General features: G+C 36.8%; 1 protein-coding gene across 1 annotated transcript in view; it reads right to left on the bottom strand.

The window, feature by feature from the left end:
- arb2a (ARB2 cotranscriptional regulator A) overlaps positions 1 to 26,852 on the bottom strand; it is a 207,967-nt gene that overhangs the window by 58,293 nt on the left and 122,822 nt on the right. Inside the window, exons 9-10 of the mRNA XM_066711846.1 lie at positions 8,451 to 8,567; positions 363 to 447 (exon numbers count right to left, since the gene is read on the bottom strand). Of these exons, the coding sequence (XP_066567943.1) occupies positions 363 to 447; positions 8,451 to 8,567 (202 nt within the window). The remainder of the gene's footprint in view (positions 1 to 362; positions 448 to 8,450; positions 8,568 to 26,852) is intronic.

Here is a 26,852-nt window from a genome sequence, read left to right as displayed (position 1 = left end):
CTCAAACTTTTCTTTAGAAAACTATTTTTCACTTTTATTAGAAACAGTATTATGCTAAAAAGCATTGATTTAATTTGCAAATTACATATACAGAACAATTTACCGATCCAAAGGACAGGTCACTTACAAGTCACTTGTATTAAGAATTTCCTCATCATCGACTTGCAACAAAACAGTTATAGCTTTCTCAGAAGAATTTGAAGGTACAATGGATAAATGAATACATAAAACACATTTTAGTTGAAAAAATAATAATACTAAGAACATGATAATGCAAACCTTTGCAACATGAGGTATTATGCAGTTTTCTAGAGCTGCAAGTGACAATCTGATACTTGATTGTAAAGTTGAGTTCACTGTACCTGCAGAAACTCTGGGGCAGTCTGGGAGCATCGTCTCCACTGGAGTATCCAATGGCTCTGCACTTGACACCCAGTTACAGCAATGCTGAGAGAAAACACAAATCAATTAAAGGACTGAATGTGTTGTGGAGACAGCCCTGATTTATACAAAGTTAAACACAACCAGCAATGCATCAAGAGCTGTGGAAAGATGCCTGCACACTGCATCTTACCCCTGCTAACCAGGTGTAACCATCTACTCTCCTATATCAAATTGATCAGAACAGTTATTAAGTAGCTATTTAAAATGAGCACAGTGGCCCTCACCTTGATTTCTATGACTGTCTAAGCTAATCTATGTCTCCTTTACACTAACTATTGATAACTTACACACCTTCAGCATACACCAGTGCTGTTTACTTTTCGGGTCTTATTTATGCCAATCCACTAATGCGTAAAGTGGCACATGTAACTGTGAACACAGGCAAATATGCATTTAGAATTTTATAACAGTGTACCTTTAACATACACACACACAAATATATATTCTTCTCTTATTATTTTCTCTTGCTTAAATTTTTCTGATAGGATAACTTTGAGTTAGGATTGTTGTTTTTGAGCTAAATTCTCTTTTGGGTACTGCAGGTTTGATAATGTTTTGTAATGTGTTTTTTCTTTTTTCTTTAAGCAATGCATGCCTTTTATCTTTCTATTGCAATATTATCATGCTTCTTTGTCTAACAACCAAATGCTAACAGCAGAGTAAAGCTGTGGATCAGCTGGATTAATTCTGTACTGTACTTTGGAGAGAATAAGAAAGAAACCCAAAGAAACCCAATGAAAGGAGAGAATAAGGCCAGTTCAGTAGAAACACAAACAAAGTCAGAAAAGCAAACAACAACAACAAAAGAATACACAAACAAACATGAGAAATCTTGGAAAAGGTACAGATGGAATCCCTGGAAACTGAACACACTGCTTGTTCATGGAAACTATGAAGCAGAGAACGGTTACTCTTTTTTGTTTTTGTTTGTTTGTTTCTTTTTCCTGCAAGAAGTCGAGGAGCCCAGTTTTCTACAGATACTGCACTCATATATTCCTACGAAGCCCAATCATAGCACAGCTTCTACCTAAACCCCTCCCAAACCTCTCTTCCCCTGAGAGAGCAGCGCCGAACACCCCCGCCACCCAGGGTTTGGTCCTATTGCAGCCTAGTCTGGCAGTGTTACACAAAACGCAGCCCAAGGTCAGCTCAGACTTCTGCTTGACTGTCAGCGCCAACTGACCCTCAGCCCTCTGGCATGCAAGGTCACACACACACAAACACGCATGTATACACACATGCTGCCCAGTCATCCAGAGACAGCGGTGGCTGTGTCTTGTCTATATTTTCTCTGAATGGATTTGTTTCCTCTTTTATTAGTTTTTATAATTATATCACTACATCCATTAGTGTTTTCAGAATTACTGTGTGCATAATTGTCTCATAGAATCATAGAATGCCACCCAAATATAAATAATGTTTTAATAATAATACATAATATATAGATATTGTGAAAATGTAGTACGACATATGTAACATATACATGTAGTAAGATATACAAAGCTTTTCTAGCTCTTTATCTAAATGTACACTCAAATAAATGTTTTCTCCTTGACTTATACTTCAAAACAGGTGAATGCAAGCTGAAAGCAATCTTTTATTTGTCTATTTCCCTTTCAAACTAAACTGGCAAAATATTAACAAAGACGAAAATGACACTATTAGGTCATTCAAAGATATTAATGGAAGGGATTTTTTTCCTCTCTCTTTTTTTAAGGAAACAGCACGAATAAAAAACAAAACCAATGAATCACCCAGCATTTGATTTGTTTCAGAAAGACATATGTAAATATCTATCCCTGTTCCAAATGTGCTTTATGTTATTTTTTTATTTTAAACAATTATTTTGCTAGTGAGCACAGATGCTTTCTTTGCCATTAGACTAGTTTGATTCTTTTTATTGTTTCTTTTTTTTTTACCATCTTTGCTTTTTTTTTTTTTTTAATCCTGTCAATCGAGTTAGCAAAAATAGTTGACTGCTATTTCAGTAAACAAGCACGTATTGTGTATTTTTAGATTCTTGGTGCCCCAGTTGAGCACCATGGAATCCGCCCTCTGTGTGGAAAGATCCTTGACTGGTAGATCAAGTGTCTTATTGTATTTCTTTAATTCATTCTGTCTGGAAGAAGATGTCAGCTGTGGCGCAGTGAGAAGAGGAGTTTCAAAGGCTCCAGTCCCCACCAATAAAGGCTGGGGACTGGCTTTTCAATAGATTTGTCAAGGCAACCCTACTGTTTTGGGACCAGGGAGAGCAGCAGTAACATAAAGGCAGGGTTGCTGTATGGGATTAGAGAGTGAATTTCACAAAGAATGGCAGATTTTTTTTTTTTTTTTTAAGAAACCGTAGATCAATGAAACTATTGAACTGAGCAAAATAACACGAAAACAAACAGGCTGCCCTGTAGTGTGGTACTCTAATAGCAGTTGAGTTGCATTTGATACTTAAAGATAAAGATGATATTAAATGAATATTAATACAACTGTGAAAAACAAATCCCTCCCCTTGACCCCATCCCCCAACACAATAACTTTCAAATAGCTCACAATTACCGATGCAAAACTTTATTGATAGTTGGTGGATGCGTGTGTGCCTGTCTGCAAATCATCTAAATTAAGACAGCAAAAGAAAAATCAAGTGCAGTTTCATTTTTGATACCTCACCCTATCCAGCTGAATACTGAATACCTTAGGAGAATCCAACAGATAGGCAAGATTACTACAAAATAAATACATATTTTTCCTGTTCAAACTTCAGATAGCAATTAAAGATAGATAGATAGATAAGTATATTAATATATATAGTACCCATAAAAAGTCTACATCCCCTTGAACTTTTTTAACATTTTGTTGTCAGTGCCTCAGAGTTTGCATTTAAATGAGGATGTTTTCCACTTATCTACAAACTGTACGCTATACTAAATGGGGAATTGTGCAAAAAATATATATATATTAAAAATACAAAACTGAAATATGATAATTGGTCTCCAGCAGCCCTGAGTTAATACTTGGTACCTTTGGCAGCAACAGCTGTGAGTCTGTTGGTCTCTACCAACTTTGCATACCTAGATTTGACAATATTTGATTATTCTTCTTTACAAAACTGCTCAGGCTCTGTCAAGTCCCTTGGGGAGCAATGATGAATAGTAATCTCCAAGTCATGCCACATGCTCTGACTGGGCCACTCAAAGATTTTTAACTTTTTGTTCCTTAGCCACTCCTGTGCAGTTTTGGCTGTGTGGTTTGGGTCATTGTCAAGGTGAACGTCCATTGCAGTTTCAACTTTCTTTTAGAGGGCAGCAGGTTTTCCTCAAGGTCTTTTCTATACTTTCCTGCATTCAATTCTATCCTGACAAGTGCATCAGTCCCGGGCGATGAGAAACATCCCCATAACATGATGCAGCCACAACCATGGGATTGGGTTGGGTTTGCGCCAAACATAACGCTTTGCAAAAAGTTCAATTTTAGTTTCATTAGACCGCAAAACTTTTTACAACATGGCTGGACTTTCTCCATACCGGCCAGATTTATAGAGTGCTTGGGATACTGTTGTCTTGCCAGACAAGTCTCCGTAATGATCGGTAATCCAGTCTGGAGGGACGGCCTGATTAGGCAGGGTCTTGGTGGTGTCATTCAACTTCCACTTCTTAATAATTGTCTTGACTGACCTCCAATAGATATTCAAGGCCTTTTAATTTGTTTATACCCATCCCCTGATCTGTGCCTTTCAACAACTTTGTCCTGGAGTTCTTTTGAAAGCTCCTTGGTGCTCAGGGTTGAGTCTGCTTTGAAATGCACGACCCAGCAGAGGAACCTACAGGAACTGCTGAATTTATTTTGAAATCATGTGAATCACAATTTAACACAGGTGGAGGCCACTTAACTTTGTGTGATTTTGAAGGTGATTGGCAACACCTTACAAGGGGGTGGTCACTTATCAACCAAGCTATTTCAGTTTTTATGTTTAGATAATTTTCTAGAGGGGTGGCACGGTGGCACGGTGGTTAGTGCTGCTTCCTCACAGCTCTGGGGTCCAGGGTTTCAGTCTCGGCTCGGGGGCCTGTCTGTGTGGGGTTTGCATGTTCTCCCTGTGTCCGCGTGGGATTTTTCCCCCGGCACTCTGGTTTCCTCCCACCATCCAACGACATGCAGTTTAGGTTGATTGGTTACTCTAAATTGCCTTTTTGTGTGTGTGTTGCCCAGCGATGGACTGGCGTCCCATCCTGGGTGTATTCCTGCCTTGCGCTCTATGCCTGCCGGGATCGGCACCAGCTTCCCATGACCCTCACCAGGATAAGCGGTTTTGAAAATGGATGGATGGATTTTAGGATATGAGGCAACAAAGGATAATATTTTGAAAGGGGGTGTAGATTATCTATTGGAACTGTATATGTACATATATATAAAAATAAATAAATAAATACATATATATAAATAAATAAATATATATATATATATATATGAGAGAGAGAGAACTATGTGTATATAGGTATAAATATAGGTATAGGTTATGCATATAGGTAGGTTCTTTATGAGACCTGATCTGTGAGTAGTGGAATCTGCCTATATTGAAATTAAATCAGACTTGATATTCTAATTTCCTTAATTTCATAAGTACAATGCATTGAGCGATAAAGGCTTCTAAGAACAACTATATCATTATAACTCAATAGTGCCAATACAGTTTTAGACAATTTGACATTGATGGTTTTCAGAAGTGTTAGATGTGCTTTATTTTAACTGAAAGCATAGAAGCTAATTACCTGAAATTATAGTGTTTTTTTAACTAAACTACCATTGATATTCTGTAATGCATATTCATGGAATAATTAATTCATAAGAAGATGACGCAAAAGAAGAAGAGGAGGAGGAAGAAGAAAAGCACACATAATTAAAAATCATTTAAGATTAAACACACAACATGTGAGTACATACGCTAAGGTAACTTTTACACTCCTGTGATAATCAGTATTAATCAGAAACATATGGCAATTGAAGGAAAGGAATCCTATAGGGGACAACTGCAATGCTGGGTCTTAGCGGGAAGTTAACAGCTATCATAATTGCCCTGTAGGAAAATATAAATGGCAGGCAGGTGTTCCATAGCACAGATACACTCACTTTACCTGCAGATCATTCTCACGCATTTCAATCAGTCATAGGTTTAGAACGTAACAATAATATATCTATATATATTCAAAAAACAAACTTCAAACACAGTAAAATACAATATTAACTTATGTAGATATTAAGGAATTCTAGATAATTCTAGTAAAATCTATTAAAATCCTTTCTTTTTCATAAAATAAGCAATTTCTATACATTTAAAGCATAGATCATTCTTACATTAAACAAAAAAACATGTACATTACATGTTGAATTTAACAATTTAAACATTAATCATTATTCTCTGTGATTCTACATGTAAACCAGTGATTGCATAAGGGTAGCTTCTCGATTTAAGGCCCACACAAATGCCATCATTAAGTCACTGCCTCGTTATTAGGCCTCTATCACTTGCCCAACTGTGCCGTGAACTCTGAGTCAGCCTGCATCTGAACTCTCCCTTAGATCCAATCGACTAACCTCAAAAGCTGAATTACTGGAGTCGGACAAAAAAGATACAGATAAGGTCTGGGATTGGAAGAGAAGTCGAAACTCAGCAGGTATATATCAGGCCTCTGAAACCTGCTGGGTGAGCGGTCATAGGACTGAGGAGGGGGAGAAACAGTTATATATAAATTACATATAATCTATACTATACAATATATTGTTGTATGGGACAGGGACTGTGAGGTAGATGCTAGTTAGCTGATCTAAAAAGCATGGGACACTGCAATCACAAAAAAGGCAGGGGGGTCAGATGAGGATGAGAACAGAAACAATAGAGGTAGAAATCAGAGAAATAGGAATGAATGCACTTACAGCAGGAAAGGGATTTAATTTTCACAGAATGAGAAGTTACAATACATTATAAATCTTTTGATTATTATAACTGATTTTAAATGAATATATTATTAATAATAATAGTAATAATAAAGGAGTGGATTACACGACCCTTTGTTCACTTCATGACTGTATTTCTTTTCATCCGGTAAAACATAAATTAAGAAAACTAAAACCTATAACATCTCAAAGTGTATCAAAGTGTATAGTGGAACACGTAGAGCACTTTTTCCTACAGCCAAGCTCATTAATCTTTCAAATGAGGGAATTTTACATGGCCCTACACTGCTCTCAATAAGGAATGTTTTAAATTTGAATATATTTTATGCTGAATTACAGTGTAAAGGTTTACTTATTAGTACTGTACTAATTTACCTTTGAATCTTGTTCCACTTATTCTACATGGTAACACAAGAATTCAAAATTGAGACAAACCCGGGGGTAACAAACATTCATGTTCCCATCATGGCAAAGAGAGAGGGAGGAAGAAATGACAGTCAGCCCTAATCTGTGACATTCCTGAAACTGAACTTTCCAAAGGTAAAATCTGTATCCCAGAGAAAACTCAAAAATTAGCAAGAATACACAAACTATTCCTTATTTACAAATACAAAAAGTGTTATTATTATTATTATTATTATTATTATTATATAAACATTTTAAATAACAGTAACAATATAATCTTTAGCTATTTTTCATGGAGACGGATGTAAGTTTTATCTTTTCTCGGTTTCTTTTTTCTTGGCAAGTATCACACACATACAGAAAGCACTTTGCATTCCAACTAAGCACTAAATCTGAAATCTAGTCAATTACAACCTGGAATGAAAATGTCCAACTCCCCCCGCCAGGAAAAGAAAAAAGAAAACTCACTAAGGAATACAGTGAGTTTTCACAACAACTGGATGTGCAATTGTAAAGAAAGAGATTCTATAGCTATGCGTGACATTTGCATCTTTGGCTCCACTGTAGCCATCACAAGGGATATGCTTTCTCCAATTTATGTGCATATTGAATGATCACAGGTGTTGTCAACGGCTGGAGGAAGGAGACCCGAGGTCATGAAATAAAGGGCAAAACTAAATAAAGCAACTGAAATAGCAGACCAGTGGTGGGAATAAGGCAAATTAGGGTAGTTATTTATTGATGGAAAAAAAAGGGGGAAAAAATGAAAAGAGATGCATAAAGATGCCTATCAGATGGCTTTCGGAATGACAAACGTATTCATAGAAGATCGGATCAATTGCAAGAGAGCAGGTTATTTAGTTCACTGCTGTTTGTCAGTCTGCTTCACAGATTACTAATCAGCAACTACTACATGACATGCAGACCAGCACCGCTCACCTACCACACTTGGTGTAAAGATGGCATCCATAACACCTGCCTTCACAATACAGCCAATTATTATCATCATTGTATTGCATTATATTATAGTATTTCTGTGCACCCACCTGATAACGCTGTTATGATCAGCTCAGGATTTGTTTGATTTCTTTTTTTTGGTGCTCTACAAATGATACTATAAAATTTCACGAAAACATCAAACCAAACCAAAGACTATATCTGTTTTGGTTCTGCTGCGTTCTGAAAATGCACAAGTACAATATAATTCAATCTTGTTATGATTGTAAATGGTATAAAGTGTGCAATGCAAGGAAAAGTAATCCAGCCTATGAGAAGACAGTGGTGTATTACTGACATGAACAGATTTAGGTTGCAACCTGAGGGAGGAACACATGTTTCTGGTTTCATCCTTACTTTGGAGACTAAAACATTCACACTCACATCCTTTCAATTTCAAAGTCTCCGGGGATGCTTTCCATGTAAGAATTTATTTCCTTTTTTGTTTTTATGGGGGGGGTGGGGGGCAGATCTGATGTTATGAAGACATGCACTGTATATTGAAGATATGTATTCCTAATAATTTTGGTGAAGATTGTTGTTTTGTTTAATATTTTTTCATATAAATCTGAAAAACAAATCCAAGTATAAGCACAAGTGAACCCACTTCTTCCTGTTACCCAAATACAACTACTGCATTGCTGTAAGACTGATCATCCTACCTCCTGCATCCACTCCAGAATGGATTTCCCGGCTTCTTGATGCCAGACGTTGTGGACGGAGTCGGTCAGAGCCACTGCACACACTCTGTTCTTCACTTCCACCTCACGCTGGATCATCTGCCAAGGAGACACAGAGGTAGTAAAAGAGCTTGAATGTAATTTCTCTCTACTACACCACGCTACCAAGTCAAGATGCTAAACACACAGAAAATAATAAAAACTTATATTGCCGATTCACTTACAGGGCGAGAGAGGGAAGGGAAAAATAAAAACTAAAACAAACACAAAAATAAACAAAAATGGGTTCCTGTGTAATTGTATCACTGCAAATCTCAGTACTAGGAAAGCAAGCAGAGTTTTTGTTGTTTTTAATGGACAGCATCTCATAGTTGTTTGTTTTGTGTGATTTCAAAGCCAAAGGTGATTTTCCTTCATTCACTTTCTAAGATTTACTTCTCCTTTGTCGTTGCTGTTTGCTTGAGAACTTTTCTCAGTGCAAAACACAGGCCAGCTTGTTTTCCACAATATTCCACTTGTAACTTGTGTGAATTAATTTTGCCCCAAAAACCATTAAATATGCATTAGCTTCCCTCATTTCTTTTAAGTAACACTAAACACTTTAAACACTGCTTCAACAGCTTGTTACCACCTAAGCAAAATAATTTAACCCAAAGGGATTAAACCATGTGGGTTGTTTCTATAAATTCCCTGGAAAAGAAGAAAAAACTAAGGTTATGGTAGGTCAACAATCATTACTCAATACATTTTATTGGCACATAGCTAGGTTTTGTTGTACATCAAAGTGTCTATGAACATTTAAATACAGCTTCCACCCCCAGTTAAATTAAAGTGTGAGTGAATGGAGATAAATTGAATCTATTAAGATGCTAAGAGCTAATATATCATCCAGGAGATAAGAATTTCATAGGACCACCTTTTGGCCAATTGTGGAGAAAAGAAAGGAATGTTAAGGAAGAAAACTCTCATATAAAAAAACTCCACAAGGCTGTATTTAATCTGCCGAAACAAATAACCAGCCCCAATATTATTATTAATTTTCCCAAAGCAACAAAATGCCCCTTTTAAACATTTACACAAAAACATACTTTTTCATTCGATGAGCTTTCAGGTAAACTAAATGTAAACTGGATTTTATATTGAATGAGCCTGATACATTACAAAATAGCTTTACAAAATATGTAAATGAAGGCTACCTATCAACATTTATTTATTTAATAAATAAATAAAACCAACATTCCTCTCTTGTAGTCCAGAAAAGTATTTATTTTTCAACTTCAAAGAGCAAGAAATTACATTTCACCCACCAAGTTAGAATAAATAAAGAGATCATTTAAGGTTGTTCCTTAAAGTGGGACACAGTTGTAAATTAATTAATCAGGTCACATGTTCAATTAGTCAGATCATTGAACAAATAAGACAATTACATGCATCTAAACTAGAATACCTTTAGTAGTTAAAAACAGCTGATATGATGATTCAGTTCATAACATGTACAATTAAACTATTTTTAAAGTCTATTAAAAGATCAGATAATCTTTGTGGGAATTATTTTTGTAGCTTAGAGTGTTTATTTTTGGATGCACTTTTTTATCTATCTAGTTTGCAGCATCAATAGAAAATACTTCAAAGTCTTGTCACATATATTGAAATAAAAGAACAAGGAGCAAAATATAGCCTTATATGTATATTAAAAATATTTAAAAAAAAGGTGTGATCTGTCTGAAGAGACATCTGTGTGTCATGAACCCCTGCCACCCCACACAACAAAAATGGACACAGATACTGACATAATAGACAGCATTGCTTTGCTGAAAATATAATCTCATCAGTGAACCAACAATAATTTATACGTTCCATTTTACTGCAGTCAGTTTAGCATGTTCGCACCACATGTTTTGATTGTATGAGACATGGAAAGGTACAGTGCTGCCACTGCTAATACAGTTAGAAGGAACTGAGATGCTTCTAGAAATTGAAAACATTAAACATTCAAAATCTCTTTTGGTTATTTTCAGTGAAGGTTTTACTGCACCAACTACACAGTGGTGCATACCTGGTTAAACTAAAGTATTATGCAAACTTGGTTCAGATTATATTAAACCTTAACAAATAATACAAAATATAATGATATAAAGAAAAGTTAAAAGGGGGTTACATTATATAGCTGAATTAGCAAGAAATTGCTTTAGGTTGGATTGCGTTTACCACTCAGTCTGGAGACAAACCAAGACAGCTGTTTTTATCAGTGTTCGAATACAAAAACATGTGGAAATACTTGTTGCTCAAACCAGTGGAGACAGATGTTGAAACATTTGCTATCTTACTTGAGCCTTTTGTCTTAAGCTTTAGCATCTGTGTACAGTAACAAGTTAAGGACAGTTTCCAGAAAGGGAGGACGAGTAGGGACGGGACATAACCAAAAAAAGGCCTATAGAGTTCTGATGTTGCCCTCTTGTCCAAGGCAGTGAGGCAGTGCCAGTGGGGTGTAGTGCCAAGAAGATTTGGCACGGTTGTAATGGAACACACTGGCTCACATTGTGATCAAATAAATAATAAATGAGCAGACATGAACTTCTAATTGCATTTCTGAGCACATATGAAATGTGCCTGCTATTCATGTACGTCTGACTCTCATGACAAGAGTTAGTTTTGTTTTAAAAAGTGAAAGGAAGCAAGACTTTTGTTGTTGAGATTTTTCAAATGGCACCATTCATTAAGTTAAGATGCAGTTTATCCTGTGAGAAAACAATGTATAATTGCATTTGCTCACCATAAAGTGATTTATTGGACCCTACTACCAACAGAACCTCAGGATTGATTATCGATAAGAAAAAAAAAGAACATATCCTCTCTCTCTGTTTACAGAGTGATGATTACCACACCCATCCAGACACAAGACAAAAAACACTAAAGCTACCCTTGGACATCACAATCAGTCATAGGACACAGCATGGGGGATGAGAATATTACTGGAGAAAGGTGCCAGAGAGCTCCCACAAAGTTTTGGTTGATGCAGAGTGGGAGCTGCAGTTTCCAAGTGGAGTCACAACCTTGTGGTGAAGAATGCCATGTTCAAACTGAGACACTTCGGTGACCCTCTGTGAAGCCTGCCCAATGAAGAGCTGACCTTCAGAAATCTAACCAGGGTTAAGATCACTGCAGAGATTGTGCCCAGCCCATACATGAAGCTGTTATGAGGTCCAGGTCCCTGTGCTGGGTCAGACAGGCCAAGCTTTGCTTTGATTGATAAAACAATGCTTGACTTTACACTGAATCAGCCGGGGATTCTTGCACATGCACATCTTGAACATGCATTTACTGCTGGCGGCATCTCCTCATCTGAACCCTAGTGAGCATGCTCGGGAAATGCCAGTGTGACAGCAAGAACATAAGAAAGGTTACAAATGAGAAGAGAATGACCTTGTGTTTTTGGTTGCACTTTCCAATAAGCACCAGAGAATCAAATGACTTTTTGTGGAAATACTAGGGAATCTGCTTCAGCAATGTGGCTGGATAATTTCCAGGAACCCACAACCCTCTGTGTAAAGAAATGCCTCCTATTGTTGTTCCTAAATGCACAGACCTTTTGATTTCCCCTTGTGCTCTTGGGTGCTTGTTTCACTGCCTCCCAGGACTCCACAGGGCATCCTCAGCAAGAAGGGGCAGAGCACCCAAAACAACATGTTTGGCATCTGATTACTCAGTTATACAGGTGTTGTTATTGTTCGAATGTGAATTAGAGCTTAACAAGTTTGTGTTCCTTTATCTGTAAAAACTGCAGAAAAAAATCTCCTTTGTAAAGATGCTTCAAAAGTGGCTTCGCTTTTTGTAATGTATCTTTTTTGGCAGGAAACACTGTTTTACAGTGAAATAGGGAGGAAAATGTTCCGCTCAAACTAATACTGAAGCAATGGGTTCATATTTAATTCAATGGTATAGTATAAAAAGAGATGGTTATCACTTCAGGAATGCAAACCTATTTTAAATACAGGTATTCCAGAGGAAAAACAGAAAGAGAAAGGATCTACCCTATTCAACTGTGCATTATTCTACACATCTAATCTATGGTTGTGTGGTATTGTGTGTGTGCAGTGCAGTGCATGTAGGTATCATGTGCTTTCAGACCCCGGGCTTGAAACGCTGTAACAGACAGTGCCTGATCCACACAGCCCCCAATGAGAAACAACCCCCTCTACACTACGCCAAAAGACCAGTCCCCTGACACAGAAGGGGGTTATACACTCTGCAAAGTCTAGGGGACAGGTGTTAGTGAACTGGCTCAATGTACACAATGAGCCCTCTTCCGTGTGCATGTGCACGCCAAACACATATTTACAGAAAAGGCAGGCTGCTTATCGGAATAAATAATGAAATCTGGGAGCAGAGGGCCAACTGACCCTTTAAAGGTTCTCTAGGTTACATGGAGGTGTGCAGACAATGATAAATACAGTCTGTGACAGTCCTACAGGCAGTAAATAAGAGGGTAATGAAGAACAAAATGCAAACATTTCCAACTCGAATGATTACAGCATGCGGGAGGTTGTCATTATCAATGCTACAGCTTGATTCTGTTTTCCAGCCGAAGTGTGTTTGTATGTGTGTGAGAGTGATTGTGAGTGAATGCAAGTTCTTCATGCAAAAACGAAAAAGCAGAAATGAGAACTAAACCTGTGATTCACAATCTTAACCATAATGTTGTTCTCTTTGGACAACATTACAGTTATCAAGTAACTTGCATGCAAATTCTGAGGGGACGCAATGCACCACATTCAAATTCCGCCTGTTTTATCCTAGATTACACTGTGGACATTCATTTGAATATGTGATCAAAAGTCTCAGATACACTGAAAACACAAAGCAGTGTTTACTATTCCCACTTCTATATTAACTTGTGTTCTAGCGTTTTACGTTTTTTAAAATGTAACCAAAAGAAAAAATAATTCTGACGTTTCTTAAAAAAAATATAATAATAATAATGACAATGCTATTTAACTGCCTTTAAATCCAGCATTACGGACATGCACCTTACTTAATAACCTTACTCAATTTTTTTTATTATTTCTTTGTTAATTTGTTTCTAAAAAGCCTTCTTGGAAGCCCACTTTTGTAACTACGTTACTGGAATTAGGATCTTTAGGAAATGACTGTCTGAATCAGCTTAGAGCACATATAAAACATGAATTGCTCAGAGTATCATTCTGGCTCTTAACGTATGTCTTAGCTCAGGATGAACTCAATTTTTTCCAACCATTATTTCCTTTACAGTATTCTATGGAAGGCAACGGTTGCTAAGAGACCCCCCAAACCAGTAGAAAACCCAATTAAATAACAAATAGAGATGCTATTTCTAACCAACTCACCAAAAGCACTTCTCTGATGGGGAATAAATCTTACAAAAGGGGAAAATCTATGAGAGACATGAACCCCTCCACACCCACCCTGGGTTCTTTGTACTCTTCCTGGGCTTCTATGTACAAATGTAAGTACTATACATGGTTTTGTACTGTAAGGAGCTTCAGATAGTAAAGACGGCTGATTGCCAGACTTTAGCCACATAAAATCTTACCTCACAGACAAGGTGACCACAAAAAATATATTAATCCCAGGTTATTCTGATGTATTCAATGTTTGATTTAAATAACATGAAGAGAAATGTCCAGAGAAACGATTAAAACTGTAATTCCCCAAAAGATCCCTTGTTGAGCTTAATACTCCAAACTACAGTACTACTACACAAATGTTACTGCTTTCTAGGAGAATGATACGTATTTAGTGCCTTGATAACTATGTGTCATCTACAGTGAAATCCACAAGATAATGAGGTAAAACTGAATCAAAATCCAGAATAAACTCCCAGAGGGGAAATCTGCAGAAATATCCCAAGGCAGCGGCTATAGAAAACGAACAATGAGGGAATTTCGGATTTTATCTTCACTACTCACTTCTCACTAACAATAACCATCATACAACTTAACAACTGCATTGAAAGGTGTTTGCACAAACACCCTGAGAGATTTGGAGGTACTGCTGTTTACTACCCTTCTTGTGACTAATACATTTTGCTATTATCAGAATATAATCTTAGTAGTCCCACTATGTTTTGAGTAACTGTTAAAATATTTGATTGATTGAACCTCCAGATAGCTGGCAATTGAGCAAAAGGCTACAGTGTGCATCTTGGAGTGTTGCAAAATTCTATGTGCAAAGAAGGAGAATCACTAGAATTCTGGACCTGGGTAACAAATAAAAGGATTATTAAATGACAGTGTACAAAATATAGATACTTTTCTTAACTCTCACTTCCCCTTCAACAACAAGACAAACAAACAAAAAAAGACTGCTTTAGAGTATTACAACCAAGGCTAGCCTCAGGATAAAGTCTTTCATTTATGTATCACCCACCGTTTGCCATCTCAGAAACTGCAATTATGTGTCATCTGCCGTGAAAGCCACCAGATGCAAAGCAAGACAGAAACTGTTCTTTTCTGTGCTCTGAGGGGCCTTGGATTTCAGACTTGTGGACCTCTTAATCAATGACATTTACATTCCCCTGTTGGAACCTACGATTTGTACAGCTAATACTTGTGCTAATATACTGTCCTCTGCACTCTGGTCTCGAACATGAGACGCTGGACTCTTTGTCATCCGTCGGAACTGAAAGGCATCTATTCTGCAGCAGTGGTTTCACGGCACACCATGTCCTCTGAGTGCTGCTGGGCTGTCTACTCTCGAGACGAGGGACCTGTGACCGTTATAGTCAGGGGTTTACACTCAGCCTGTACCAGGCGGCCTTCAGACAGGCAGGGTATGGCCCTCTTGCGCCCAGCTTGTTCAAACACCAGCAGCTGTAAGTTCACTTCAGCAACTGCGACAGGATAAGACAACATTAGCTTTTCCTGTCCTTTGAAGCCCGGGCCTCAGTCCCAGCCACCTTTGTCTAACTTCAGGAAGGAAAAGCCTATCCAGCATCAGGGCCACTGGGAGCTGGTATGTGTGTGCAAGCTGAAACTGTTAAGGTCACATGCATTTACGGAGATAATTTCTCCTGCTCTCCAGTTAGTGGCACGGCTGAGTTATGATTTATTATTGCAGGCGGCCAGGAGAGTGTAGCAATAACTTCCTCTTCCTTTCCTGCTTTAAAGTTGGTTGCCACGTGCAGGGGATGGCGGCAGAGGGTGGGGGTGAGAATAAACAGAGCTGCAAACAGACTTGGTGATTGACACACCGGAAATCAGAGAGGAGGGTAACTTTCTACAATAACGTCAGCGGGGCCAGTAGGAAAAGGAAGTTTAATAAATATTTACTGACACAGCAGAAAACAGTTGACACCTATTGGAAACAAAAAGCATAGGATAAGGAGCGGCGTGCTCGGCAGCAGAATACCAGGAAGCGGTGCGCGATGTGCGGATCTGCCCGCGTCTGTGCACAGAAGAAAAATAAATACGGCACTACGCACGTCCAGCAAGCCGAGCTCATGCCATAGACTTTTATTTTCTTTTGCAGAATATGGTTTATTTATTTATTTATTTATTTAAGGAGCATTTCGGTTTTTAAATTACATTCTAGTGCAGGGAGTACAAATAGGGAGAGAAATTAGAGAGAGAGAGAGAGAGAGATGCGAAATAATGTAATCTTGTTTGAATTTCAAAGGTGTTAAATGGTGTGCTATGTGTGGGTGGATCTCGAGGTGAAGTTAACATTGAGATTCGTGCCAGTGCCTATCAGGCTATCTGTTTTTCTCTGGTGACAGACACTTTGGGCAATATTCATAAAACTTTAACATCATGTAAAGCTTCCCATGTCTCCTTTAAAAGAGGAATAAGAAACACAATGTTCTAAAATCAAAAAATAATCATTTGAATTTATTAACTATGAGATAAGCAGCCTGAAAGATTTAAGTGACACATATAAATAATTAAATTACAACCCGACACACAGTAAAACAATAACAGTGTGACACCACGATCAAATTATACAAATCTGATTCTGGCTCTCGATAAGGAAGGATGAAGTCATGTGCAAACATGCTGGTACATGCCTATTACATTGATGTGTCTGCAGCACAGTACGCTATTTATCTACACAATCCAACATGGACAATGAGAAATATTGGCATGTGCGAATGTAGGATATACATTTTTTCACAAGACTTAATTCTCCTGGCCTACTGGGTCCTCTGTGACATTGTTCTGATACCCTCTCAGATCTGCTGCCCCTACACTGAGATCCCCCCAAGTCCTGTCTGCCCCACCACGCTACTATCACACTTGCTCAGCTGTATTACAACCTCAGTGTGGTAGAAAGGCAACTAGTTACAGACTAAATCTGTGCTTCCTGCCTTCCTCTTAATTTGTCTACTTTCTTATAACCTTTGTATGTATGTATTTATTTGATAATTAATTAATGCATTCATTAATTGTGGGAATGGCATGCAAGGACCATATTAATATATTTTAAGTAATTACAACATTCAGCAGAGGCAGTTTTACCCATAATGTTGGAGTAAGGTAAATTAAAATGTAGATTTAAATATCTGCATATTTCTCTCATAGCTGCCTTCTTTCCCTAAGGTGACTAGCAAGCGTGTATATTTGTGCCTTATAACATTAGGTAAAATGTTTTAGCTTCATACATTTGTAAACATCCTGGCATTGATTTAACTGTAAAGTCCTTTCCATTAGGTTGTTTATCCATTTTCCAATAATTTATTGCTCAAGACTAGTTGATTTTGATAATACTTTTCATTAAACTAGCATGTCTTATATTCTAACTGTGCTCTGCCCTATGTTAACATCAGTCATTTTAAGGTGCTTTGAGAAGGTGTACTGTAAAATAAATGTACAGATCCATTACAACAATTGACAGATTTATAGAAATTAATTTCTTCCAAGGGTCTAATATTTTTTACCATAATTAAGTATCAATGGCACAGTAAATGTTGATGTTTTGCAGCTGGGTTGTATGGTACAAAATAATACCTTATTAAGTATTACATTTTCTTTGTTACAAAGATCATAGCATGCTCTGAAACACTTATGGTTAGGATTTAAATACAATAAATATGTGGTATATTAATATTACTTGACTGGAAACAAGGTAGAATAACTCTCAGTTTTTAAACATAAAATTATGACAATTAAATAATGTGTACACTTATTTAAGAACATGAAATGAGCAGAAGTTAAAGTTAGATGACTTATTCAGAAAAAGTTATAATAAAGATATGTATGCAGATATCAGGTACACACTACAGTAAACCCATACAACTCATTTCTAATTAGGAGTCATTCCTCAATAAAGTGAAATTACAGTATCTCTGCTAATTAAAGTATTGTGTTAATTAGAGGATACTTTACTTAATAAAACAGATACAAGGTGCAATGATAACATCTTCATTACTTTCAAATTGACTGTTATATTATTAGACGTGGTCTTAAAAATTAAATTAAAAGCTATTTTAAAAAATGGTGAATATTGACAAGGTACAGTTTGCAGTTGTCTCGCAGCCCTTTGGCAGTGCTGTAAAATAGAAACCTAACCTCAATATTTTTTTTTTTCAGTGCTGGGACTTGCTGGCCCATTAAATTTTCCTTCCCCTGTGTCATCTCACACATTTCCTCTATGAAATTTTAGTATAATTAAACTTTCTTAATGATTTATAAGATATAATAATAGCCATAAGTGTTTCAGAGCAGGTTAAACTGACACCCTTTAAGTGCACACATGGGATGGTCCTATTTTAACACAGTTTTGGATCATTGACTCACGGCTGGAAAAGTGTAGGAAACTACTCATGTTGTCTTCGTAAAAGACCTCCAGAGCTATAACTCACACTAGTGTCACTGCTGGTACACCGTGAACCTTTGCCTGTTGTATCTGGAAATCTTTTTGAGTCACTTACATGCAGGAATTAAATAGAAGAAAGCCAAACACAAAGAGAGGTCTAGTTCAGACACTTTTTTCAGCTTAACATTTTATGTTACAAATATTAAACAGAGGTATTTAAAATAATAAAGGCGTAGACAAAAAAAGGTTCACACCTCTGTCTTTTCAGTATAAAATTCAGTAATTTGTGCTAGCAAATTGTGAATTTAGGAAACATGAGCATTAAAACTGAGACATTTTCTTGACACCTTTAGTTTTCAATTACACTTAGAAAACGCAGCCTGTTGGGGGCTTGTCTTTTCATTCAACACAGCTAATATTGATCTGTCCCAGGAAAGGGTCAAGGGCAGTTTTTTTTACTTTACTTAAGTGACCACGGCTTTAATGTATGTGTTCCATAAGAGACAGGGAGACAGAGAGCAAATAAGAGCTCACAAGACACCCACAAACACACTTTAGATGTCATCTTTCAAAGAGGTGCAATAAAAATAAATCTTAGAATTTTTTTCATTCATCTCATTTGACTGCATCATTAATTGTATTAGCAAACACATGGCTCTATGCAGTTTCTGGCAGTTTGACCCAAACGGATTGTTTTCTGTTCCTTTATATCTTAAATTTAAAATAAGCCTGACTCAAATGGGCCAGTACACCAGGGGACAACAACAGTAAAACAGTTTCTCCACCTGACCGCACTGCGAGGAGCCTCGAAAACTGGACTCGGACAAATGCAATTGTTCAGGTGCAAATTTAAAATTGCACAGGGCTTATCAGCAGTGAATTAAAAAAATAAATAAAATCCTCACAGAGCGGGCAGTGCTGCCAGTTTGCCTTTGGAGGTGTTGAAATGGATTCTCAAGGGAAGTTTTGTTTCAAGTTTCAGCACGCTTGTGAAGCTTCGGGACAAAACTTTTATTAAAAACCCTTTCTGCCACTTATCAGAGACAGGGTCCTCTTTACATTAGCACTGGCGCTCTCTCCTGCCATGAGGTAAGGAGTGATCAGCTGCCGCGCCGACACAGAGACGCTCTTGATTTTCTTTTCTGCACTACTCAGTAAAAGGCTCCGAAATTAATGAAAATATATCAGAATCTGAAATTAACTTTTCATAGCCAACAGCTACATTTTACCAGGAGGAGGAAAAATCCATTACAACAGCACAGGCATCAGATAGCTTGAAGACGGTCTGTCCCACAAAATAAAAGTTTCAAATTATTACATGCTAAATATAACACATGCTACCACTTCTTTATTGATTAGAATGGCATTTTCTCACTGGCTAATACAGGGACAGGTGATGTTCTATCAAGCCCAAGAGGTAGATTAATTACTATGATAAAGAGAGATGGAGAATGCAAAATATTAAAAATCAAACAATTACTGCTTGCCTAACTTTTTTTTGTACAGATTATTTCCTGATTTCATACCTATTCATAAAACAGCCCTCAGTTTTGATAATTTCAATATAACCAAAAAATGTAATGTGATGACGAACTTAACTTGAGCTACAGTAATCATTTTCTTTTTAATTAAACAAGAATAATGTTCTCATGTTTCAATGCTGACCTGCTTTAAGGGAAAAAAAAATGAAATAGAGGTAGGATACATTATATAATTAATGAAATATTCTGAAAATGTGTTTTATATTTTTTTTATCATATCAGAGGCAGCTGTATTCTGTTAATCTGGATGAAATAACTTTTAAATGTATTTTTGTCTCATAAAAATGTACTACGTGTCTTTAGGTAGTTTCATGTCTCATAGAATACCTTAACAAGAACACAGTTACAGGAAAGTGCAGGCTTAAAAGTTATACTACTAGTAACAATGATAATATATTTATACATATTAGATTTGGAAAATACTATAGTAAAAGTGCTTCAGAGACTACAGTACAGGGACAGAGAAATACAATAATATTTTGTAAATCATTGCACATACTTATAAAAATTATACATTGAAAAAAAAAAAAAAGGTATTGGATTTAACGTCCAGTTGCATCAGGGCTTTACTTTGAAAGGTACATAGTTAACTAACTAACTAATCAATAAATAAAACATACACCTTGCAAAATTTTCATCTTAGAAATAAATTGAATCACGCAAACACTTTGCATGAACAAGTGCACAGTAATTACAAAATGTCAAGATTTCTCCATAGCTGTACAGACACTCAGGCTAGGAACAATGGTCTCAGCTTCATTTTCCTCAAGTGTGGCAACTTTACAATTTGATGGAGAAAATTAAGATCTACAAAATTCTGAGTTGACAAATTAAATAATAGCACACACATACACATGAACGCAACTGTAAAGCGACTTTCTTAATTAATTACATGAATAAAACATGTCTTTTAATGCTGAATTTCAATTAGTGAAACACTAATATGTAAACCTCACACTTTAAGCAGGCTACAAAGTGTGTTCGGATCCTGCTTTAAAAGTAAAATTAAAATGTTTGATTATGTTATTATGCACTAATGAGTTTCATCAAATACCGAATGTAAGGAAACAGTACTTAAAACATGGGATTGCATTAATTAACAATCTTTTCAGCAAAATATCCAATTGTTTATTATGATACAGTAGATTGTTCTGCAAAAAATAATTATAAAACACAGGTAGCTTATATATGTGTGCTTGTATATATATATATATATATATATATATATATATATATATATATATATATATATATATATATATATATATATATATATTTATTTATTTTTCTTTAAACACAATGATATGTTAGAATATGCCAGACAATCACTCAATCAATGTGAGATGAAAGCAGTTCCCGAAAGAACTACAGAATAAACCCCCCTCCACACAAAAAAGTAGTATAAAGTTAAAATTACCTTTTTAACTATTAAATAACTGTCAAGCCTCATTATGTCGAATGGGAGTGTGGTAATTACAAGCTTAATCCAGGGACATTTGAAAATAAAATATTTTATTTATTAGTTTATAATCATAAAAGACATTTATGCAGTTATAAAGGTAAGCTGAATGCAATGATTATCTTGTCATTTTTTTTTTGTACCATCGCTACTGGTACAACAGTGTGTTTAATGTGATGCCGATTTTAGCCGTTCCCTTTGTTCCCTGGCATGTTTGACACTTCCACACAATGCCATAAATGCAGTTTATTTAGTGCCGCATTCAGACGTGCCAATTAAGAAAATCTAAAATGTCAAGAGAAATATTCTCAAAATTACAATCGCAAAGGAACAATCAATAATTTCAAATAATGTCAAAGCTTCAAAACTTGCAAATTTTGTTATTTAAATAAAATTGGACTAAACTGGATTTGTAATTGTTATACACACCCTCACATACATATATGTATATAACTATGCACTGAATTGAATTCATAGCAATAAGACTTACAAAAACAAGAAAAACGTGCCAGAAAAAAATGTAATGATTATGATGTGACCTAGAGAACACAATTAAGATACAGCTTCTTACAAAATGAATGAATGAATTAATTAATTAATATTTTTTTCCCTTTTTCTTTTCGGTCTTCCTGTTTCTTCCCATTCTCGGCGTTCATCTCTCTTACTCTGACCTGAGTTCAAAGTAATTACAGTAACCCTGTATTGGCTGTGCCATACTGGCTCTCTGAACCAGCACATCATATTTACCAGCTAACAACACAGCTGGCAAGGGATCTAACCATTGTCACAGGACCAAATTTGTGTCCTCAACCCTGCCAACAGAGACAGAGGGAGAAAAAAGGGGAAAAAATTGTCATTGTTACCACTGAGGGGCTTTAAATATAAGATGTGAACTTAGGTGAATCCCTGCAAACGGTTCCCGTTCATTAACAAACACTGACTGTTGACTTAGGCCCAGAAACAAAATAGCAAGCAGCTTAAATGGCCCAGGAGTGTGTTAATAGGAATTGCATTATTAATGAATGCAGATTTACAGAAATCAGACATCAGAGTCTTCGCCATTTTTTTCCGTTTCCCTTCCTGTCATAAGAAAAAAGTGGTAACAAAGGACAAGCAGTGCCCCCTAGTGTTTTAATTCACAGAAATAAAATGAAATCAAATAAATCTTTGAGAGTGAGAGAGTCTGAAGAGGTTTTACTCACTGGGGATCTGCCATCAGGGAAATGGAGGTATGTATGAGTGTATGAGTATGTGTGTGTGGTGGGGGGGGGTAGAGGGTGATGGAAGGGGGGCAAGTATTAAAAAAATTCTGACACGGCCAAGATGTTTTTAATGTTCCAGGCAGCTCAGGAAAAAAAATCAGCTCAGAATAACAGCCCATGCATGAAAGCGGATGTCAGAAAGTCCAGAAGAATCACTCACTGTGAAGACGTCTAATAGAAACCGCTGAATACATAACGCAGAAGGCATGGCCAGAATGACTAAACTGAGGTGGCCTGGCCCAGCGTGAGCGCACAGATTCAATCAGAACCAAAAATTAATAAATGTAACAGCTCTCTTTGAAAGACAAGGCTGCAGCGCTTAATTCTTCTTGCAACATGTTGCACTGGATCTCATTGAGAGTTGCTGGGATCAATTAAGACCATTTGATTTTGCACTGTGTTACTGCTCTTTATCCTCTCACCTCTCTTTGAAATATTGTTGAATTGCAAACAACTAGATTCTGTTTAAATACACTTACATTTTGAGCTGCCTTCTAGAATTCACCTCATTCTTTAAACCAGGCTATTACACAGGTTCAGTACTGCTATGTCAGATTTATATATATATTTGCGAACTCCACAACTTTTCACACCACATACAATTTTAAAACAGCACATAAAACAGTTCAACTTTCAGGGTTTTTAGGATTTCAAGCTTTTACAGATAACTCTAAATGTGTGTAATAGTGCCAAGCAGTTAATCAATTTAATCAAAATACAGGCTTATTAATGTATCTTTAATATAGTGTACATCTAAACAGGAATACTCATGCCTGACCTACAAAAACACACACAAACATTTATTATCTATATATCTATTTATATATTATACCAAAAACATAATCAGCCTGGCAGTTTCTACTTGGAAGGATTACTGTCCACAAACATCATGAAAGCTCCATTCCACATTCGCTAAACTTTAAAAGCACAGAAATAGAAAACAATGGGTAATCTGAACTTAAGTCACCTAGAGTTCTCAGAGTTCAGTGACATTTGCCCAGCTACTGAAAAACAGAGCGCTCCGACTGTGCAGACTCCTCGGCCATTTTTGCCTACTATGGAATATTTAATTCACTTCCTTGGAAAAGCTTTTCTTTTCTTTTTACATTTTTTCCTTTGTGTGCGTGTGTGTGTGTGTGCGTGTGTGTGTGTGTGTGTGTGCTGAACAATGCCTGAAAGAATTGGCAACCCCAATTGACTTCAATTTATTTTTAAAATATGCTATGATACATTTATTTAATTAGTTACATTCCCAAAAGGAAATATTATGAAATCTTGAGCATTAGAAATATTTTTAACAGTTCACTAGATTCTAATCTTCATTAGCTGTGAAACAGGCCTGCTGTTCGGCATGGTTTTCTGACAGATATTGTCACTAAAACTACCAACAGTATCTTTGCAGCTTATTTATAGGAAACCTATGTATTTACTGTATGTGTATTACATAATTAAGTACACCAAATGACCACTGCCATAATCTAACACTGCAGATTAATCCTTTCTTAAAACTCAGAAATGTCCTGGACTCTGACTAAATAAGCTGAGTGTGTGTGTGGGGTGGGGGGACTGCAATACGTCTTGTAAGGCTGTATTGCTTATTACATCAGTCTAACAACAGAAACTGCCTGGGGCGGCAAGGTATAAAGGGTACCGTGGTGCGGTTTTGCTATTCCAGCAGAACAGACCAACCTCAGCGCTCATCTCCACCCCAAATTAGCAGGCACAGGTTCACCTCAGAGACCTCACTAAAGGTACGAGCAGCTTGCTTCACAAACCAGCTCTGTTGTTCCTGCTTTGTTTAAATCAAGCCATCACCAGCCTGCGAGGGTCCAATCGTACAGAGAGCAGGCCCACAGCTGCGAGGCAAGAAGTGTTAATCAGACAGGGGAAGGCAGGAGGAGAATAAAAAAAAGAGAGACAGACAGAGAGAGTGAGGCAGAAAGAAAAGCCTTTTTAGATTTCGTCTGCAACTTATGTGCTTTCAGAGAGGGGAATATCTTCGATTTTAGCTGGGAGCCAGATAATTCTCCAAGACCCAGGTATCGTGAGATCAGGTGAAGAGAAAACATCTGCGCAGCGCTGTCTGCCTCGGCCCGGCGCACCCCAGGAGGAGCTGAGCTGTAGCGCGTAGTGGAGAGAGACGCTCTGATGCTGTTGCTGCTGCTGCAGTACACCAGGTTTGCACTGGTGTCAAGAACCGAAACATTATTAAGATATCTGTGGTAAAGTTTTCACTTCCCCTGAAATGTTGGAGTTGAACTCTGTGTAGCACTGTCTTCGGGAAAAACAAAGTGATCAATGCAAGAGCACATCAGGCTCCCTTGGACAGACCAATCAATGCTGCAAAGAACCTTGCCCAGGGCCTTATGCAAATAGAAGCACGTCCTGTAACCCTAGGAGTGAACATGCGCAGTACATCAATGGGATCTGATAAAACCTTACAGCTATATCAGCCGCAGCCAGTAAATATGTAATGATGAATCCCTTAAGATTCAAGTGAACTCTTAAACTAGGTTAGTTTCTACACCAGGCTGAATAATAAACAAACAAACAAACAAATAAATAAACAAATACATACACAAACAAATAATAAAATAAATCAATCCAATCCTTACCAATCAGGCAGGATTTTTGTATTTACAAGAAGGAAGAAGATGGCGAAGAAGATGACGAAGGAGAAGAAATCAAAAGAGAAGAATTATGAATAGTCACTTCAACAATACTTGTTTGAGACATAATGATTTTCAATTACGTCACCATGGCAACACGTTCACAAAAAAAAAAAACCTAAAAAAAAAACAATACTGTAACACTCCCGAAAGCCCTGTGGAAGTCTATTTTCACTTTCTGTAATTTGACAACAGGATTAGAAACCTGATTAATGTAGATTGCTTACTAGACATCATTACCTTTAAAACACAGCGCTGGGGGAACAAAGACAATCTAAATAAGAAGCCACTTCAGAGACTGGGCGTCCCCCCCTTCTCCTCGGAGCACTTCTTGAAACAATCCAATAAAGCTGGATTATTTATTGGACTTGAAGTGCGCAGCGACAATGTACTGTTTTTGTGACAATGTAATGTTTTTTTTTATTTCATGACGTTTCCATGAAATGCTGCCATTTTATTTTAAAACAATCATCTTAAAACAAAAAAGCTATATTTCCTGCCTTCTTATTAACACTAACAACTAAGCTCGTAATTGGTGCACATATTAGTAGACCTATATGCAAATCTTTCCCTATTTATGTATCTATCTTTCATCTTGCTATTTTCAAATAATAATCAAAAGGATTGCACCTATCCACAGCTGGAACAAAATGCTCAAGAAGAAATGTTGGATGCCAGTTTATTATAAGGTGCTGTTTTCCTGTTTGTTGTTTCCTGTTTCCGTTGTGAAGCAAATTAAGTGCATAATTTTTCTTTCATGTCTTACAGCTACTTTATTATTTCCCATCTTACGTTTTGTCACACCCAACTGTGTCTTTTTATTTATGTTTTGTTGTAAATAGGTCTACGCATACATGTACAGTTTACATGCAGCATTTAACCAAGAGAAGGACGCCCAATGTGAGTGTTTCTCATTTTGAATGCAACAGGTGATAAGAGTGTAAAATGCAGTGTGCAGAAATTGACAGACCAGTACAGTGGCTTAAAGGGTAACTAGTCACTAAAATGAGTGGTTTATATAGACCCATGTGTTAGTATGAGTGTATAACTAAAAGTGTATGTGATTCTTCTGTTCCACTCTATCATTTAAGTAACTTTACAAAATGTAAAGTATAACTTTAATCACAATCATTGGCTGCTGTAAATACCCCAAAGCGGAGCTCTTCAAGATGTGAAATTGTAACACTTTCCAGATAACAGAAAAGACTACGAGATTTGTCTTCAACAGCAGATCCATTTAGTAGTAGTGTGACTGTATGGCTGTTTGAGAAGGGGATGAGATTTTAAAGTAGCCTTTATTTATCTTTCTAAATGCCTACTGTTTTACATGTCTGTCATAAATAGAGCAAATATATATTAGGTCTGTCAGTCTGTCCAGCCATTAAGATTTATTTTCCTTTAAGTCTTCATCTGAAGCTACACATAGCAATTGAAAGTGTTTCAGTTCTTAAATCATACAATTGCTTTCGGATGTCCATAGTCTCATGCTTTCTAAAAGGAATTGTCTTCTAATTACTGGTCAATCATTGTCATCTCATACATCCCAGCTTGTTTCATATACAACTTTTAAATAAATAAATTGTTCATTGTAGCTAATAACGGGAAGCAGATGGGGCACTTTTATGTATTTATTTTCCTAAATGATGACTTGGGTTGGCTATGCC

This window comes from Amia ocellicauda, chromosome 8, assembly GCF_036373705.1.
Source record: "Amia ocellicauda isolate fAmiCal2 chromosome 8, fAmiCal2.hap1, whole genome shotgun sequence".
Classification (NCBI taxonomy): Eukaryota; Metazoa; Chordata; class Actinopteri; order Amiiformes; family Amiidae; genus Amia; species Amia ocellicauda.
The sequence above is the reverse complement of the archived record's forward strand: the minus strand, read 5'-3'. Positions and strand labels throughout refer to the sequence as shown.